This window comes from Delphinus delphis, chromosome 3, assembly GCF_949987515.2.
Source record: "Delphinus delphis chromosome 3, mDelDel1.2, whole genome shotgun sequence".
Taxonomy (NCBI): Eukaryota; Metazoa; Chordata; class Mammalia; order Artiodactyla; family Delphinidae; genus Delphinus; species Delphinus delphis.
Genome location: NC_082685.1, coordinates 144,415,802 through 144,435,877, shown reverse-complemented (window position 1 = coordinate 144,435,877; position 20,076 = coordinate 144,415,802). Strand labels below are relative to the sequence as shown.

Genomic DNA, 20,076 nt, shown 5'->3' with positions numbered 1-20,076 from the left:
TTGGAGGGAGAATGCTAGACAGTGTGCTCAGACATTGCAGCAACATGGCCCAAAGCAGAAAGGAGTCACGTGGACCCAGTTTTTGTTCCCTTTATCCTGCTCAGGTTCTTATTTTGCCCAGGGTCAGTAATCCTTGGCACTTGCCTGAGAACAAGACTACAGACAAGACTGTGCCCCATTCGCCTGAGTATCACTGACCAAACCTCCATGCTCGGGCCAGGCATCCTGCCTTCAGCCCCCGTGCAGGTCGTCAGGGCATATGTGCACAGCTTGGGGCCCTCGTGCTCTAGAGGCCCAGGAGTCCTGGTGCTGCACAGGCCACAGCGGCTGGCCAGGGGAAGGTCTCGCTCAGGGCAGGTGGCATTCCTTTTCCCCTCCTCTCCTTGTCTGACTTTCTCGCTCCCATCCTCCTCTGTTCCTCTGGAGCGGAATAATTTCTTATTCCTTGAGGAAAGATCTGAACAGTAGGCAACCGCAGGTTCCTGTCACGGGACCATGAAAAAAGAGTTCAAATGACAGAGTGAGGTGGAAGCCTGAGTTGAAAATGCTCAACGCTGGAGTAACAGTGAGGGGTGTGGGATTTAGGTGCCATAAATGAGGAGAGAAATGCCATGGAAGCCTAGAGTAGGCCTGGAGCTGTAGGAAAAGGAGAACAAGGAACTCCATACACGGGTAGCCTGGATGCCTGCCTTGGAAGACTTTGGACAGTGGAAAGCTGGAAGGGGAGGTTACACACTGCTCTGATGCTTGGTGTGTGTTCCCATGTTAAACATGAGGAAACTGAGTCTGGGTTAAATGACTTGCCCGAGAACAAAAGCTGGTAAGTGGGAAAGTCGGCGTTTAATCCCATCTGCCTGACTACTTGAAGGACCCAGTCCAGCTAGCTCCACGGGGCCCAAGTATCCTGTGAAGGTCCCTCAGAGGCTGCTTGGGTGTATGAGGGATGGGCCAGAAGTGGGGCTCCAGGCCCCTGAACACCTCCGTTACATAGAGCTAAAGTATTTTCATTCATTTTCCACAGTACCTCCACTGTGGGATTCATTTGGGGGAGGAAGAAGGGTTCTCATTGCTCAAACTCAGACTTTCGCTACTACTAGTGAAGTCGTGAAGTTCAGCTTTCTCACTTAATGATGTGAGAAAAAGAGTCAGAGAATTCAAATGGTGTCTTCACTGCTGAGGAGTGACGGGGCTGGGATAGGTAGCCCGCCCCCACCGGCAGGTGTCCCCTCTGCTGCTGCTCTGCAGTGCGTGGATGCTACTAGCTACCTAAAACGTGTGTGTATCTAGGGCACATTTTTATTTTTTTTTCCTTTTTATTGTTTTATTGAAATATAGTTAACATACAGTGTTATTTTAGTGTCAGGTATACAACATAGTGATTTGACATTTATATACATTACATTAACTGATCACCACAACCGGTCTAGGAACCGCCTGTCGCCATACAAAGTTAGGGCAGTATTGTCGAGTATATTCATATGCTGCACATTGTATCCTCTCTAGAGTACTTTGTAAAGGTAACGTCTTAGATATTAGCTTCAGAGATGTAGCTGCTGCCTTTCATAATAAGGTGGATTGTTCTTTGGGAATATTATCCTGAACTTTCTTGGATATATTTGTGGCCTATCTGTGATGATATTCTGTAAATTAGTAAATGTTAATCTGTTGCCTTTTATGTCATGGTGTCTTTTTCTTGATGCTTTCAAACCTGGCTGAATACTGCATAATGCTGTGCTGTTCTCCTAATCAGCATCGGGTGAATGTGTAGGCCATTTAACTTAATACAGACTCCTGGGTTCCGCTCGAAGAATGGAATACTCAAGTGCTTGGCAGCATTGTAACTCATTGGCTATAACCCACTCCCTCTGGTCTGTAAATTCGGTTGTGCTCAGATTTTACCCTAAGAATTTGGTCAGCACAAATGAGGGAAAAAGTATGAGAGGACTAAGGAAAATGAAAATTCATACAGATTAAGCCAGAGGGATGTTGTGGAGTTAAAGCGGAACAGGAGGAAACTGACTATACTGGCTGGCAATTTCTGGGTTATAGAATACAGGGGAGAAAACCCCACAGATCAGCAGAAAGGACAAAATCTTAATAAAAGAAAATTCTTCACATTTAACAAATGTAATTCTATAAAAAATGCATTACAGTGTTTCTCTCATTTCACTGTGGAACTGATGAAATGTTTGTCATCAACTGGATCAGGTTTAACAAGTTGTGTCTTTGGGGAAACACATACTTAATGTCATAGATTATTTGTGAGTACTACTGGTTGGCCGTGAAGATGGTTTGCTTCAGTAAATGGAGTATTAATTAGCTTTTTTACAAAAATACACCATATAAAAGTTCGGAGCTATTTTAGTATTCTTGTTTTAGCTTGTGTTTCAACTTTTAAGTAAATTCCTTCGTTTTTGTGTCAAATTTGATATCTGATGATCTCTAAAGTTGTTTTTTAAAGCTGTTCATTTGAGATGTGAAAATTAATTTACTTGGCCATTAAAATGAACGAATTAGCCTTTAAAATGCATGTCACTCTTTTTAGTCTTCTTGGGAGCAAGGTGACAGTTAAAAGGGGTACATTATTATTGGATTATACTGAATTCTTTCATTTATTTTCCAGTGTTTCTAAACCCAAAGGAAAGAAAGCCAAAGATACTAAAAAATCTGTCAGAGTACCTGCTGAACTACAGACAGTGGTAGGTCAAAATAATATTGACAACTCTTCAGTGGACCTTGTTGTTTAAGCAGTATAATCTTAATTCTAATTCTGAAGACGTTACGTGTGTATTTGGTGAGCCCTTCTGCACCTGCTGCATAGATGTGGCTCCATCAACAGTTTTCCTTGACGAACGTAGAATTTATGTGCCGCTGACATTTTTTTCTTTAAAGTAAGCAGAAGCACACTGGACATATCAGATTGTACCAGAACAGTTACTGTTCTGTTTTCCATTACTCTGAAATCCAAAGCCTTATCCATGTGGTATGTCCTGTTGAATGTCTCAGGACCCTTAAAGTTGATGGTGTAGGTTAATGGAACTCGACTTCCAAGAACAACTGCCTCTGTTGAGCCTGTCTTAGTAGCTGTCCATTGTGTTACAAGGTCTTTATTTTGCAGTTGTTTGATATTTAATCTCAACGTGAAAACGCTGCTCTCAGATAATAATACTTGCTTTTGTTTTTTTTTTTATGTTGTTTTTTCTTTTTTTTTTTTTTCCCCTTCTCAGAGTGATGTTCTTATCAGCTGTACAACCTGCCATAGTGAATTTCCATCCCGGAATAAACTTTTTGACCATCTAAAGGCCACAGGTCATGCAAGAGCACCTTCGTCATCATCTTTAAACAGTGTAACAGATAGTCGAAGCAAAAAAGAGAAACGTAAAAACAGATAGAAATCCTGCCAATGCTTTTTCTTTTTGATTGTCTCTAGATTTTGACACCAAAAACTGAACTGAAATCATCTAAAGAGTTAAAATTTCAGTCATCTGCAATTTATTGCATTGTGGGAGATTATTTTTATCTTGTAGAAACTTTTTTTTGTTTAATATATATTTTTTAAACATTTCATTGGTGATTGAATTCTACTTTTGCCATCCGAATTGACTTGAATGTCTCAGAACAGGTAAATACTGTAAAGTATGCATTCTTGACTTCTCTTGGCTCATGTGGACAGAAATGTACAGAGAGAATTAAATTATTTTAACACGTACAAATGCTCCTTTCTGTTTCATTTTGTGAATTTCACATTAAGTGAAAGTATTTTTATATGATAAGCATTTTTATATGATTCAGTGGTTTTGTGTTTTGTTATGCTTCACGATCTGTTGAAGACTCAGATCATTTTAAAATCGTCATGGATTTTTTCCACCTGATACCATGATTCCAGTTCTGATTTTAAAACTACTTCTAAATAACCTGTTGTTAATTACTGCATTTTTTTTCCCCTCAAGGACAATGATAAGTAGAAACTAATTGAACATATATGGTTGTTTTTCAAGAATAGTATCTCTTCAAGGTATAATTATATTGATTTAACTTGAGATTTTACTGGTAATTATCAATAAGATATATCTTTTGGTTTTTCACTCTGATTTGGCTCACGGAGATGGAACGAATTTATAGGGTGTGTCCTCCTTAGGCATAGGGACAGCTGTAAAGCATGATTGATCAAGGTAGCAGATGGTTCAGAATTTATTCTATTTAACAAGAGGTATTCTGCCTTGGGTTTTTTCACTATTTTCAGAAGTTCTTTTGTTTTTTCCATCATTCAGTGGAGAGAAACTTTTCCTTTACCTTTTTTTTTTTTGCTGTATGCGGGCCTCTCACTGTTGTGGCCTCTCCTGTTGCGGAGCACAGGCTTCAGACGCGCAGGCTCATGGGCCCAGCCGCTCCGCGGCATGTGGGATCTTCCCGGACCGGGGCACGAACCCGTGTCCCCTGCATTGGCAGGTGCACTCTCAACCACTGCATCACCAGGGAAGCCCCAAGAGAGAAACTTTTTTAATGAAAGATTTTTCACTAGGGCTGATATTTATGCCCTAGATTATCTACTCTGTAGCAAAGATGAAAAAAGAAATACAGAGAATCTTTATAAGTGAGTGTGGTCAAGTATATGGATCAGTGATGAGTCAGGTTTTAGGGTGGATTAAATAGGCAATGCTTTTAGTTCACTATCTTGAAATAAGTACTTGCTGTTCAGTGAAGTTATTTCTCTCTCCTTATATCCTTGATCTTCAAATGAAACAATCTTCAGTTATGCATAAGTTCTAAAACACAGGGTCCCCGAGGGCGAGGTCTTTTCTGAAAGCTTCATTGATAGTATTGATGATGCGGATCATTCTGTGAGATGGACTTGAAAATATGCATTTGTAGCTTAATTTTTAGTTTGTTTCTTTTTCATTTAGATAGATGTTTATTTTCTTTACCTTCTTCCCTTTCTAACTTCTATTGCTAATTCCTCCTAATTGTTTTCCCCCCTTTCTTGGTCCCTTCAGGGGAAATGCCAGCCAGTTTTCTGTCTTTGGTCTTTTCCTCCCAGGCTTCATCTGAACACTCACCACCTTCCTCTAATTTGAACTAGATGAATTGGCCATAATTATGAATAGGAATATTAATGAATGGGAGGGCATATTAGTCACATGTTATTTATTGTTCAGTAAAAAATAGGAAGTCATCTTGAAAGGTAGAGAATGTCCTGCAAATGCCCTTCAGACCTTCCTTGCTTTCCCTTGTACCAACCATGCAGGCATATTTAAATTTATTCCTGCTACATGTGAGGATTGATTGGGGTTTCTTGTCACTTTTATTCTCATTGACAGAAGTCATCCATACTTTTTAAGAGATCTTCATCAGTTGTGATCAGAAATTAGATTTCAGTTCTAATCCTGTGTGTGACGCTGATAAGTCATTTAACTTCTCTGAACTTCGTTTTCCTTATCTCTAACACAGTTGTTAGCATAATAATATTGTCTTCATTTATCACCCAGGATTATTATGAAGATCAAACAAAGTAGTACATATGAAAACGTTTTTTAAATACAAAAGCTTTATACACAATGTTATTGAATTTAGATGAGTTAAATCTTTTTCAGTTAAAATATTTGCAGATAGAACTGTATGTGCTGAATTGAATGCGCTTTAGGTTTTATGGGAATTTCCTTTCCAATCTACTTCTGAAGAGGAAAACAGAAACATATGTTATGGCAAGGGTAAAATGTTATTTTTGGTGGATCACAGACGTTCGATTTTGTTTGTCTGAGGCAGAGCAGAATATTCAAAAATACATGAGCACATATTTTACGTTAATCTCATTAAAGCTCAGTGGTAACTACCATCTTGATTGAAGTTAGCTCAAGTGTAGAAGGTGCATAGCTTGAGGGTTCTGGAAGGAGAGGGTTAGGGGAAATCCCGTTTATTCCTCCACAATTCATTCAGTGGTACCAAAGCTAGCGTTCTCCATAAAGCCCAGTGAGACCTTCCCTATTTCAAAATAGGAACAGTATCCTTATCAAAAGCATAGCACTATAGGAAAATAGGATGGCATCAAAATGAAAACTTCTGCAGAACAATAGGCAACATAAGTAAAAAGACAAGCCTCAGACTGGGAGAAAATGTTTTGATACATATAACTGACAAAGGATTAGTATCCAGAATACATTAAACGACAAAAGAACCTCCTATAAATCAGTGAGCAATTGACAGTTATGCATTAATACCGAGCAGTTCTCAAACTTTTTGGTATCAAGATCCCTTTACAGTCTCAAAAATTGAGAACCCCAAAGTGGTTTTGTGTATGTAGTTTATATCTACTGATATTTACTCTATTAGAAATGAAAATAGAGGAATTTTTGAAGTATTACCTTATTTAAAATAATACATGTTAAATAACATTTATGGAAAATAACTTTTTCAAAATGAAAGTTTAATGAGAAGAGAGGCATTTGTTTTACATTTCTGAAAATCTCTTTAATGTCTGGCTCAATAGAAGACAGCTGGATTCTGATAGCTGCTTCTTCAATCATTCTGTTGCTGTATGTTTTGGTTAAAGTATGTGAAGAAAATTGAGCCTCATGTGGATAGGAAATTGGAAAAAGAAGGACCTTGTGGATCTCCCAGGGTCCTCAGACCACGCTCAGAACCGCTGCATTAGAAAAATGGGTAAAATATATGAACAGAAAAAGCTTGAATAGTCAAAACAGTATGAAAAGGTGATCATTGTCACTGATAATCGGGGAAATATGACTTAGTTGTTTCATGTTTTCAGATTGGCAAAAGGCAAAAAGTCTCACAAGATCAAGTGTTGGTGAGAATGGAGAAATGGGAACAATTGCTTCAGTTTGATGGTGGCTATGAAAGTTGAAGACGTACCCCCTGACCTGACAACCCCAGGGGTATACTAGCGTCTCACAGTGTCTGCAGAGGCACAGCATGGGCTCTACCTGAGGACTGTCACCCAGGTCCCACTCCTGACCTGCTGAGTGAGAATTTGCAATTAACAAGACTTCTCAGGTGACTCGCATGCTTCTTGCATCTTGAGAAGCAGTGCTCTCAGGAATCCAGGCGCCTGTGGACAAGGAGACTTAGTGGCTGATCACAGCTGAATTGCTTGTATCTGGGAAAAGTTGGAGATGGACCATAAATCTCTGTGAACAAGAAAGTGGATAAATTGTATAATGGACAATAAGATGGCAAACAAGCAGTTCAAATGAGTGAACTGGATATGTAATACCAATGGCTAGCCTTAAAAAAATACTGAATGAAAACAAGCTGTCAGAAGGTGACATGTATGCCACTTATATATAGTTTTTTTAAAGTACTGTTGTTATTTATAGAGAGAAAATATAGAACCATCAATGGGAAACACATCATTCAGAAAAGTAGTTGCCTCTGGAAAGGGAGGGAGAGGGGTGGAATGGGGGCGTGGCAGCAAAGGGGCCTTATCTGAGGCAAGACTTCTAATTAAGATCTGAAGGAAGATGTTAGCATTAATTCTGGGTGGTGGGTAATGAGGGTTTATCACTCTACTAACATGTTTTCATGAAATACTTCAAATATCCACAGAAATACAAATTAATGTTCCATTTTTTGTTAATAGAAAATACACTTGCATGAAAGGGGAGATAAAGGTTTTCAGGTCTACATTTTATTCCTAGCATATTCCATAAGCTCACTGTGGCAGAGGCTGTTACTTGTTTCTCTCAATATTCATTCTCCCCTTCTTCCTTATAATTCTGATTTTTGATTGGGCACAAAGCCACCTAAAATTTTACCTTCCTAGTCTCCCTTGCAGCTAGGAGTCTGTAAGTTCTGGTCAGTGATCTGAGCAACTTTGGGGACATGTCCTGAAAGATGTGGGATGTCCTTATTCCTTCCTCCGCCAGCTTCAGTGAACGGGTAGGTAATGGTTGGCGCTCTACCCCTGTCTGGGACCATGAATCCTCACAGGGCAGAGAAACTGAAGCCCAGGAGCTTCCATCCTTGACATGTAGAGGGACCCTGTAAGGCCCAGACAACCTCCTTATGCATTCAAGAGAAATAAAACTCCTGCATTACTGAAGCCTCTGTTGTTTTGCATTTCCTGTTGCAGGTGACTCACGTCCTGATTGCTTTTTTTTTTAATTGAAGTATAGTTGGTTTATAATGTGTTAATTTCTGCTGTACAGCAAAGCGATTCAGTCACGCATATATATACATTCTTTTTAATATTATTTCCCCTTATGGTTTATCTCAGGATATTGAATATAGCCAGTCGCTTCTTATTTCACCGTGTGTATTGTTCCCTCCCCATATGAGAGGTATAGCTTCAACAGTGGCAAGGGTGTGGACTCTTAGCTCTGAGAGATCCGGGATCAGGTTACAGTGGCAGCACTAATTATGTGATCTTGGGCAAGTCGTTTAAACTCTTTAAGCCTCTTTTATTTTTTTTCATCTGTAAAATAAGGGTGAAATCAACCTTGCCGAATTGTAAAGGTGAAAACTTAAGTGTGAACACTGCCGGGCACATGATAGGCACTCGATAGCTATTAGCTTTTACTTATTTTCAATAATCTCTTCTGCTTATAAATTTTCTTGCTTTATTTAACTGTTCACTTTGGTTTCTGAAATCATCTAATGGGGATGGTAATTTGCAGAGAAATCCATGATTATATTGATCCTATGGTGTATTGTTGTTTTTTTGTTTTTTTGTTTTTTTTTGCAGTACGCGGGCCTCTCACTGTTGTGGCCTCTCCCGTTGCGGAGCACAGGCTCCGGATGCGCAGGCTCAGCGGCCATGGCTCACGGGCCCAGCCGCTCCGCGGCACGTGGGATCTTCCTGGACCGGGGCACAAACCCGTGTCCCCTGCATTGGCAGGCAGACTCCCAACCACTGCGCCACCAGGGAAGCCCTATTTTTTTTTTTTTTTTAAGTACTAGTGTATATATTGAAATTCTTTCTGGCTCAAATGGAACAAAATTTTTACATGCTAAAGCTGAAAATATGCTATTTCAACGTGGTTGTGTGATACCAATGGAAACTGTCTTGACGATCATTGATCCTAATTATGTTAGAAGACTCAGTGCATTTGTACAGAGAATTACTTTGCCATTAAAATGAGACAGGGCCCCAGCATCACTGATGTCCTTTCGGATACAAAATGCCTTCTGAAAGCAAGGAAGGGTTCAAATTATCCTTCGCAGTATAAATTATTTGAATGTCACTTAGAGAAAGTTTCTAACAATTTCTAAAACAAAAAGGTCATGGTGTCTCTCCGCATTTAGATAAATTGGTATGTAGTTAATATATCTTCAGGTACTTTTCTTATTTTCAAATTTAATAATAACTCATACTTTTGTGTACGAGGTAACAGTAGTCTCAGCATATGTGAAGCAGAACTTCCAACAGTTCCATCCAATAGTGGAATCCGTCTCTTAGGATGTTCTGTAACTGTCCCGTCAGGGTTCTCTGCTGGAAATGCCATAGAAGGATGCCTGCCCTGGGGGTAGGGGGATTCCCTGAGTGACGGCAGGATCCTGGGCTGGGGTTCTCTACCTGCAGCTCCAGGGAAGCCCAACAGCTTGATGAGCGCTCTGGCGAGTGAGCTCACACCACTCTCCGCTGGACAGCTTCTTCAAAAACCGGTGCTGCGTGCACGTGCTTTCTCTCCAAACTTGAATTGGGTTTTGAAAGCGCAGGCCCAGTGCAGATGGCTAATCACTGCAAGGAGATTGAGGAGAAAACTTATCCCAAGTGGGCGGGCCCATCTGCAGGCACTTTTTAGCTGAGCTGTGTGTTCTGCGATCTGGGCTCACCTGAGAGAAAGCTGTGCAGCTGGAGAGAGACATCTTTGGTGCTCTCCACACCCGCTCTGTAGGTGCCTTTAAACCAGGCCCCCTTTGTCTTCCAGAATCCGGTGGCCGGAGGTGGGCCCAGGGAGATCCAGTCTCTGCTCCTTAATCCCAGCCGTTCTTCCCGGGGCCTTGCCAGCCCTACTGCCCAAGGGCCCTACCCGCCTCAGGTCCTGGACAACTGAATCCTCATAACAGCAACAGTTTGAGAATCAAGGTAGGCACGTGAGGGAGCCTTTTGAGGTACGTCAAAACTAAAAGACAGAGTATTTCCTCCACTTACACAGGAGATCAGTGTGGAGAGAGTATGGGTCTTGAAGTTAGATTCACATAGGTTCAAATCCCAGCTCCAAAGTTATAAGCTTGTTAACTAGGACGTATCACACCAAAGCTTTGAGCCTGTTGCCTTTAAATGGGGATGGTAGTATCCATGTCACACGTTAGTGGTTCAAATAAGAAACTCTCGTATACGAAGAGCCCAGCAGAATGCTTGCCACACAAAGGCTTGCCCCAAATAGTGCCACACACTATTAAATCCTAGTTCCCATTCTATTCTGTTCCCTTTCCCCGTGAAGTACCCCAAGGGACATGGGCTTAGTTGCCCAGCTCTTCACCCAGTTCCCCCTGTACAGTGTGTTTTCCTTGCACTCACTCACACTGGGCCCACCTGGATCACCCAGGATAATCTCCTCAAGACCCTTAATCACTCTGCAAAGGCCTTTTTGCCATGTGAGAAAACATTCATGGGTTTCAGGGATGAGAATGTAGACATCTGGGGGCAGGAGGTGCATTTTGCTGCCAACCATAGGCTCCTCACTCGAGGGGTTGTTGTAGAGACCGAAGTGACGGTGCCTGTGGAACACGGCGCTCTGCCTGCTGCACAGCTGCCCTGCTGGCAGGTCTCGGGCTTCAGGTAGACCGTGAACTTCTTGAGGGCAGAGAGGGGCTTGTCCTCCTTTTCTGTCCTCTACCATACCTAGCATAGTGCTGGAACCACAGCACGGCCTCAGCAAGCCGCTTGTCGGGTATTTTAAGTGCAGAATCCTAGAGTGGCTCCGCTTGCAGGTGGGTCGGTTCCAACAGTCACTGCCACTCAGCGGAGCCAGGTCCTGGCTGTGCTCGCACAACACGGTCATCTAGTGAGAGTGCCCTGTCTCCGCCAATGGAAGACAGACCCTCACTCGCTCTATACACGCTTGGTGAGAAGTTGAACCACGAAAACCTCCTGAATATTCAAACTATGAGGTTTGTGTGAAGCTAGCGTTCTCCCTCAGGCTCGGGATGGAACATAGGTTCCTCCATCAGTGTTGGCATGCCCCTTCTAAAGCAAAATCATGCAGCTTTGAGATGACGGAAGCATCCAATTTGGTTTTCTTTTAAAGGCAATTTGAAATTTACCAGCTTCCTAATATTCTCAAACCCTCTCCTACTTTACAGGAGACAGACTCAGGATCCAAAAGAAATGCTTATGGATGAGTTCTAGACAAAAATAAAAGATAAATGAAAAATATATGACTCGCATTAAAAATGTAACTGGAACAAAACAGAATAGGGAAAACATGATTCAACCACAAGACATGGAAATGAAGTGGGGATTAGAGTTGACGGCAACATCAATGTGAGACTGGGTGAAGAGGAATGTCCGCTGCCCTTAGGACGAGGTCCTGCCCTGCCCACCCTGCGCTCAGTTCTGGGTGCTGCACCTGAAGAAGCCTTGGAAAGGAGCACTGAAAGTGGCAATGTCAGGAATAGTTGAGAAGTTTGGGAACACTGATTCTAGAATATAATGGAAATTAATTAAAATACTTAGCAATATTTAGCTGGAGAAGTGACATCCCGAGGGAGTCAAACTAGGAGTCTGTTTTCTTCTCTGCATCCCACCCGTCTGAAACCTCTCCCCCTCTCCACTTTTCCAACTCCTACCCTTCCTTCAAGTCATACTTGAAGTGCAGGCGCACCCCTCGGATTCTTGGGACCTGGGGGAGGAGAGCAAACGGACACCCACACACCATATGTTGAAATGTTTCAGAATTATATCAAGCTAACAAACTATTGAGTTAAATATGCTTTACCCTCCTACCTTGGTCATTATGACTTATAAGCATCCAAAAGGCCGGGTTCAAACTTTCAGTTCTCAGATTCCTTGCATTTCCTACCAGAACGTGGTGGCATGGAAAGACTTGACCTCCGACCTCTCCTCGCCCTCTCTTCCCACGCTCAGCTCCATCCTGCCTCGTGTGTGTCCATGTAGCTATCCTAGCTCTCATGTCCAAGCATCTAAACTCCTGCAATCAGCTGCACCAGGAGACCAAGGTAGGCCCTGCACTTGAGCTTGGAGCCATTTGGGCAGGGGCTTCTGGAATTCTGGGGTCTGTGGATTCCTTACTCCCTGGAGAAGGGCCTGGACAAAGGAAAGCTGGAATGGGACCCCTCTAAAACTGGGGGCCCAGAGCAGGGGGCCCTATTACCTGAGCTTTCAAGCAATGTTATTTAAGTGACTCCTTTTCCGTGAAGCTTTCCCAATATCTCCTCTCAATAAGTGTTTCTTCCTCTGACCTCCTTGACCATTTGATACTTACTATATGCTGCCTCAAGAACAAAACAATGGAACTTTTGGAAGGATGCACCCCGTGCCTTACTGCTGGGGGCCAGCTCTGAAATCACTCTGCACTGGAGGGCAAGAAGCAAACAGAAATACTTAGTGAAGGCTGCTATCTGTTTTGACCCCATGATCCATTTTCAATGGAAACTTCAGCTTCTTAGATCCCGTGTCTTATTTTCTTTAAAATTTAATTAACTGCAAGTTTAATTCTTTATCATCCTGTCAGTATTGGCACAGCCATACTTCAGGAGAGAATGCAGTCAGGCCTTCCCCCAAAGTAATCACCTTATGGGGGAGGGGCCCCTAATAATATCATTTTACATTTTTTAAATGAATGTATTTTGGAATTGACTTACTGGAACTTTAGGAATTGATTCATTACCCCTATGGAAACCTTAATGTCTAAAGTTTTACTATTTATTTTTAATGCACTGTAATGTTATTAAGCAAAATTTCCCCTTCAGCTTACTCATTTATCATTTGTGTCTGGGGTTTAACTTATGTGCCATAAACACTTCATTACAGGATGAAGTTCCGTGAGACTCACTTTCCAATTTCTCACGTCATTAGCGCCACTCCAGCATCCTTAGTCACTTAGGAGTGCGCCTGTTTGCCGGGAGTCTGCAAAGCCCCGAAGCCACACAGCTCAGACTCTTTTGAGAAATCACTCACTTCCGCTCTGTTTCCAGGAAAGAATCTATAGAAGCCCTCTTACTGTGCCATGCTGCTGCTTTACAACTTCAGAGAGTAGCAAAACGCTAGAGCTGATAGGGACCTTCGAGCTTATCTATCTAGTTCAACCTACTCGTTTTACAGATGAGAGAGTCTGCTGTGTTCCTTTCCTTGTTCCAAGAAGGATTGAGACCAAACGTCTGGTATTAAGAAACCCATACATGAAGAAAAGGCATGAGTTCTCTGTGCTACAGTGAACATTTTTCTCACCCAGGTATGGAGAAGTGAGGCCTATTTGCTTTAATGCAACCAAATCTCTCTATCATTCCATTCATTTATGCATTCTAAATCTCTCTATTAATCCTTCACTCTGACCTCATTGGAAGGAATGTTCTCATACATGGATATATTCTTAAAATTTTTTTGGAAAATTGTTGTAAAATTTACCATGTTAACTATTTTTAAGTGTACAGTAGCATTAAGCACACTCACAATGTTGCATAGCTATCACCACTGGCCCATTTTCAGAACTTTTCATCATCCCCAACAGAAACTTTTTACCTATGAAACAATAATTTCCCATTCCCTCCTACCCGCAACTCTTGGCAATATTTATCCTTTGTGGCTGGCTTGTTTCAGTTAGCAATGTTTTCAAGGTTCATCCATCCATATTACAGCATGTATCGGAATTGTCTTCCTTTTCAAGACAGAATACCATTCCGTTGTGTCCATATACCACATATTGTTTATTCATTCATTCAATGATAACATCTGAGTTGTTTCCATCTTTTGGCTATTATAAATTATACTGCTATGAACATGGTTGTGCAAATATCTGTTTGAATTCCTGCTTTTAATTCTTTTGGACCTATACCCTGAAGTGGAATTGCTGAGTCGTGGGGTAATCCTGTGTTTAACTTTTTGGGGAACTGCCATACTGTTTTCCATAATGGAAAACATTCCCACCAGCAATGCACAAGAGTTCCAATCTCTACATATCCTTGCCAACATTTGTTATTTTCTGATGTTTTCGTATTTTATTCTTTTATATAATAGCCATCCTAATGGGTATAAGTGGTATCTCACTGTGGTTTTGATTAGTATTTCCATAACGGACGGATAGTGATGTTGAGCATTTTTTCATGTGCTTACTGGCCATTTGTATTTCATCTTTGGAGAAATGTCTATTTAAATCTTTTTCCCACTTTTGAATTGAGTTGTTTTGTTGTTGTTGAATTGTAAGTGTTCTTTTTAATATATTCTGGAAATTTAGCCCTTATCAGATATATGATTTTGCAAACACATTATCCCATTCTGTGGGCTATCTTTTCACTTTCTTGATAGTGCCCTTTGATGCACAAAAGTTTTTAATTTTGAATAGACGCAATTTTATCTATTTTTTTTCTTTTCTTGCCTTATCTAAGAAATCATTGCCAAATCTGATGTCACGAAGATTTGTACCTGTTTTCTTCTAAGAGTTTTATAGTTTTATCTCTTAGGTTTAAGTCTTTAACTCATTTTGAGTTAATTATTGTATATGTTGCAAGGGCAGGCTCCAACTTCATTCTTTTGCATGTGGATAACCAGTTTTCCCAACATCATTTGTTGAAAAGATTATCCTTTCTCCATTGAGTGGCCTTGGCATCCTTGTCAAAACTTAACTGACCATATATGCGAGGGTTTATCTTCGGCTCTCTATTTTATTCTTTTGGTCTACATGTCTGTCTTTCTTCTAGAACCACACTGCTTTGATTACTGTAGCTTTTGTAGTAAGTTTTGGAATTAGGAAATCTTAGTTCTCCAACTTTGTTCTTCTTTTTCAAATATATTCTTTTTAAATTGCATACCTAGACAGCATGCATTTCTGAAAGGTATTTTCAAGAGTGGCAAAATCAGAATATTTAAAACTTTAATACAGAAAATAAACTGTTTTCTTTCCTTTCTTTGCTGCACTAAACAGGCTAACTGAAAATACATCTTGCTTCCCTGTTCCAAAACCCACCTCCTTTCCCCACAATCTCTCTGGAAGTGTTAGAGGAGTAAGGGAGGAGTTGATTCTGCGTGAAGAAGCAGGAGAAAAGGTGAATAGGTAGAGGAAGGCAATGCTCCTGAGAAGGAAACGAGCTCCCTGCTAAAAAGAGGATGGAGGGTAGGATATTGCTAAAAAGAAGGAAGCAGAGGGTTTACTGGAGATGGCTCCCAGGGTCTAGGAGTAACTCCAGGGATGTTACCAAGAATAAAGAGGACCCTCCTGCCCAGGTTGGTGGAATTGGCACAGGACCACTGAGGAGCATCGGTCAGGCCCCTGTGCCAGGTTCTGGTGTGTGGCAGTGCTGAGTGAAACTAGTTGGAGACCAGCTCAGCCGGAACAGAGGTTTCTAATGACACCTCTGCTAAAGTTCACTCACTACATCGATGTTCCCCATACCCAGTACCATCACAGGAAGAAAAATATTCCTAAAAATATTTTATTTCTGGCATAATTTTCACTCTCTCCTCCTACCTCCTTGCTTTTTAAAAGTTTGCATCAAGTGGCAATCAGTGATGCCTGCAATCTGGGACTTCTGCTGGAGCAGAGAAAGAGTTAGATAACAGGAACAGCCAGCTGCTTAACTCCTCCTAAGTGAGGATGAGGTAATGACTTTCAGGCTGGGCAATGAGACAAGGAAGGGAACAGAGCAATAAGTAAGGCAAGGAAGGCCCAAAGTGTGCCAGGGGCCAGCAATGAGACTCCCGATCAGCCATGACAGCCAGGTCCGGGCAGTTAGAGGAGGCAAGAAAGCTGGAATCAGGGGGAATGGGGCAGCAAGAAAGGATAGCAGGGAGGCACGCAAGAATCAGAAGTTTGGTTAAGACTGGCTTGGGGGAGTAGGGGAATTACTGGCACCAGGCATCTACGGCAAGAAGGTAGTTGGCTCAATCAATACCTCCTGAGGCCAGGAGAGCATATGTGCTCCAGGGGGGAGGAAGGGAACTCAGTAGGTACCCAGGGAACATGTTCAAAGAACTGCTGACAATGCGAATCTGTAGGCCAGAAGGAGGTTGCCCTGGAGATGTGCTTGGGAATCATCAGCATCTAGATAGTAAAGCCATCATGGATAATGGATGAAATCTCCCAGATAAGGTATATGGAGAAGGGAAAAAAGAGGTCAAGATAAAAATCCTGTGGGTACACCAGCATTAAGGAGCAAACTAAACAAAAACCAATGTATGAGAATGAAAAGGACTAAAATGGTAGTACGAGGGACTTCCCTGGAGGGCCAGTGGTTAAGACTTCACCTTCCAATGCAGGGGGTGCAGGTTCGACCCCTGGTGGGGGAGCTGAGATCCTACATGCCTCGTGGTCAAAAAACCAAAATGTAAAACAGAAGCAGGGCTTCCCTGGTGGCGCAGTGGTTGAGAGTCCGCCTGCCGATGCAGGGGACGTGGGTTCGTGCTCTTGTCCGGGAAGATCCCACATACCGCGAAGTGGCTGGGCTCCTGAGCCATGGCCACTGAGCCTGCGCGTCCGGAGCCTGTGCTCCGCAATGGGAGAGGCCACAACAGTGAGAGGCCCGCATACCGCAAAAAAAAAAAAAAAAAACAACAAAAAAAAAACCAGAAGCAATATTGTAACAAATTCAATAAAGACTTAAAAAAAAACAAAAGGCCCACATCAAAAAAAAAAAAAAATCTTAGGGCTTCCCTGGTGGCGCAGTGGTTGAGAGTCTCCCTGCCAATGCAGGGGACACGGGTTCATGCCCCGGTCCAGGAAGATCCCACATGCCGCGGAGTGGCTGCGTCCGTGAGCCATGGCTGCTGAGCCTGCGCGTCCAGAGCCTGTGCTCTGCAATGGGAGAGGCCACAACAGTGAGAGGCCCGCGTACTGCAAAAAAAAAAAAACAAAAAAAAACTTAAAAGATAAAGAGGTAGTATAAGATTGGAAGACCATGGTGCCATTAAAAAAAAATAGGAGAAGAAGATGACCAGTCTCAGATGCCACAGAGATGCTAAGTGAGGTGAGGGCTGAATTTGGCAGTTAGAAGGTTATATTAGGATTTTTCAGAGAAACAGAACCAATAGGAGATATATATATATATATACAGGTATGTATATAGAGCTATGTATATAATGATATACATATGTGTATACAGTGTATAATGATGTGCACAGCTATGTAGATGGAAATAGATAGTTATATATCGATACCTACATATCCATATGTTATCTATATCTATATTTATTATAAGGTATTGGCTCATGTGACTATGCAGACAGAAGTGCCCTGGTCTGTTGTCTGCAAGCTGGAGACCCAGGAGAGCCAGTGGTGTAGTTTGAAGACCCAAGAGCCTCAGGGGCTGCTGGTGTAGATTTCACTGGGGGTCTGAAGGCCTGACCACCAGGGATGCTGAGGGCATAGGAGATGGGTGTCCCAGCTCAAGCAGTCAGCCAGAGAGGGCGAATCCAATCTGTCTCCACCTTTTTGTTCTATTCAAGTCTTTAGCCCATTGTGTGATGCCCACTTACGTTGGGCAGGCCAACTGCTTTACTCAGTCCACCAATCCAGATGCTAATCTCTTCCAGGAACCCCCTCACAGGCACATCCAGAAATAACGTTAATAAGATATCTGGGCACCCCATGGTCCAGTCAAGTTGCCACATAAAATTAACCATCACAGGAGTTGTAGGTCACTTTTGCAAGAATAGGTTCACAGAAGCCAGCCTGGGGAGTACTGAGAGAGTGGCAGTGAGGAAGTGGCATGGCAGTGCCCCAAGGATTTTTTTCTTAGAAGCATCACTTTTAGGAAAAGGATATACATTTGAAAGAAGTTTTTTTCTGTTTATTTTTTTGTTTTTTTTTTAAATGGAGGGAGAGGCATGTTTTTAGGCTGAGAGGAAGAAGAAAGAAGAATATAGACACTGAAAATCCAGAAGAGAATGAACAATTCAAGCTGTAAGATCCTGGAGCATATGTGTGTGCTGGGGGGAAGGTGTATGTAAAATAATAACCTGACCATGAATGTGATTATCAGCTCTGTGAAGGATGAGGAAGAAGTAGCAGGTGAAGAAGTCTGAGGGCTCCGGGAGGAGAGAACACAGTGCAGCAGCCCTGAGATAGGCAGGGGGGTAGGGGGCTGCTGGAGGGCAGCAATGACAGGTGTGCAGAAGCCAGGGAAAGGTGCAGGGCGACCAGGCCAGGACGCAAGCCAGAGACAGGCCTGAGGGAAGGCATCAAACAGGTATTAAGCAGGAGAGTGATATGATCAGAATCCTTGCTGGATAGTTTCAATGTTCTTCTGATAAACAACGGTCACTTATTGAGAGTGAGAAGGGCAGGGGTGTGAACTGGGGCCCTGAGAAGAGTGCATAGAATTGCAGACCCCTTGGAGGATGAATAAGAGACGCCTGGGAGCCCTCTCGATACCTCCTTCAGATATTACGACCTCACAATTCATCCAAGAGTGGTTTCCTTTTCTTTCTAAAATTACCTCTGGTACTTTATTACCAAAATCTAAATATATATATGTGTGTATATATATATATATATATATATATATATATAAATATTTCTAAACACAGATTTCTTTATATATTATGTCTCTAATTATATATACATTTCTAAATATATAAATTTATATTTCTGAATACACACACATGTGCATGTCAGATGACTAAATTTTTTTTTTAACATCTGTCTTGGAGTATAATTGCTTTACAATGGTGTGTTAGTTTCTGCTGTATAACAAAGTGAATCAGCTATACATATACATATATCCCCATATCTCCTCCCTCTTGCGTCTCCCTCCCACCCTCCCTATCTCACCCCTCTAGGTGGACACAAAGCACCAAGCTGACCTCCCTGTACTATGCGGCTGCTTCCCACTAGCTATCTGTTTTACATTTGGTAGTGTATATATGTCCATGCCACTCTCTCACTTCGTCCCAGCTTACCCTTCCCCCTCCCCGTGTCCTCAAGTGCATTCTCTATGTCTGCGTCTTTATTCCTGTCCTGCCCGTAGGTTCTTGAGAACGCTTTTTTTTTTTTTTTTTTTACATTCCATATATCTGTTAGCATACGGTATTTGTTTTTCTCTTTCTGACTTACTTCACTCTGACAGTCTCTAGGTCCAACCACCTTGCTACAAATAACTCAGTTTCATTTCCTTTTATGGCTGAGTAATATTCCATTGTACATATGTGCCACATCTTCTTTATCCATTCATATGTCAGTGGACACTTGGATTGCTTCCATATTCTGGCTATTGTAAATAGACCTGCAATGAACATTGTGGTACATGACTCTTTTTGATTTATGGTTTTCTCAGGGTATATGCCCAGTAGTGGGATTGCTGGGTCGTATGGTAGTTCCATTTTTAGTTTTTTAAGGAACCTCCATACTGTTCTCCATAGTGGCTGTATCAATTTACATTACCACCAACCTTGTAGGAGGGTTCCCTTTTCTCCACACCCTCTCCAGCATTTATTGTTTGTAGACTTTTTGATAATGGCCATTCTGGCCGGTGTGAGGTGATACCACATTGCAGTTTTGATTTGCATTTCTCTAATGATTAGTGATGTTGAGCATCCTTTCATGTGTTTGTTGGCAATCTGTACATCTTCTTCGGAGAAATGTCTATTTAGGTCTTCTGCCCAATTTTGGATTAGGTTGTTCTTTTTTTTAATATTGAGCTGCATGAGCTGTTTATATATTTTGGAGATTAATCCTTTGTCCGTTGATTCGTTTGCAAATACTTTCTCCCATTCTGAGGGTCGTCTTTTCATCTTGTTTATGGATTCCTTTGCTGTGCAAAAGCTTTGAAGCTTCATTAGATCCCATTTGTTTATTTTTGTTTTCATTTCCATTACTCTAGGAGGTGGATCAAAAAGGATCTTCCTGTGATTTATGTCAAAGAGTGTTCTTCCTATGTTTTCCTCTAAGAGTTTTATAGTGTCTGCTCTTACATTTAGGTCTCTAATCCATTTGGAGTTTATTTTTG

The 20,076-nt window shown here is 41.8% G+C and overlaps 1 protein-coding gene across 4 annotated transcripts in view; it reads left to right on the top strand.

Annotated features, from left to right (window-relative positions):
* The window catches only part of DNAJC21 (DnaJ heat shock protein family (Hsp40) member C21), a 36,149-nt gene extending 23,900 nt beyond the window's left edge, over nucleotides 1-12,249 (top strand). Inside the window, exons 11-13 of one of the 4 annotated variants that reach the window (XR_009519023.1) lie at nucleotides 2,624-2,699; nucleotides 3,228-3,622; nucleotides 6,764-8,714. Coding sequence is in view for 3 of the 4 variants with exons in the window: in XM_060009603.1 (XP_059865586.1) it covers nucleotides 2,624-2,699; nucleotides 3,228-3,392 (241 nt within the window). In the remaining variant the exon portion in view is untranslated. Of the gene's footprint in view, nucleotides 1-2,623; nucleotides 2,700-3,227; nucleotides 4,511-6,763; nucleotides 8,715-9,884; nucleotides 10,043-11,262; nucleotides 11,628-11,984 lie in introns of those variants that run through there. The other 3 variants (XM_060009605.1, XM_060009604.1, XM_060009603.1) reach the window with 3 other exon arrangements.
* Nucleotides 12,250-20,076: the final 7,827 nt, after the last annotated feature.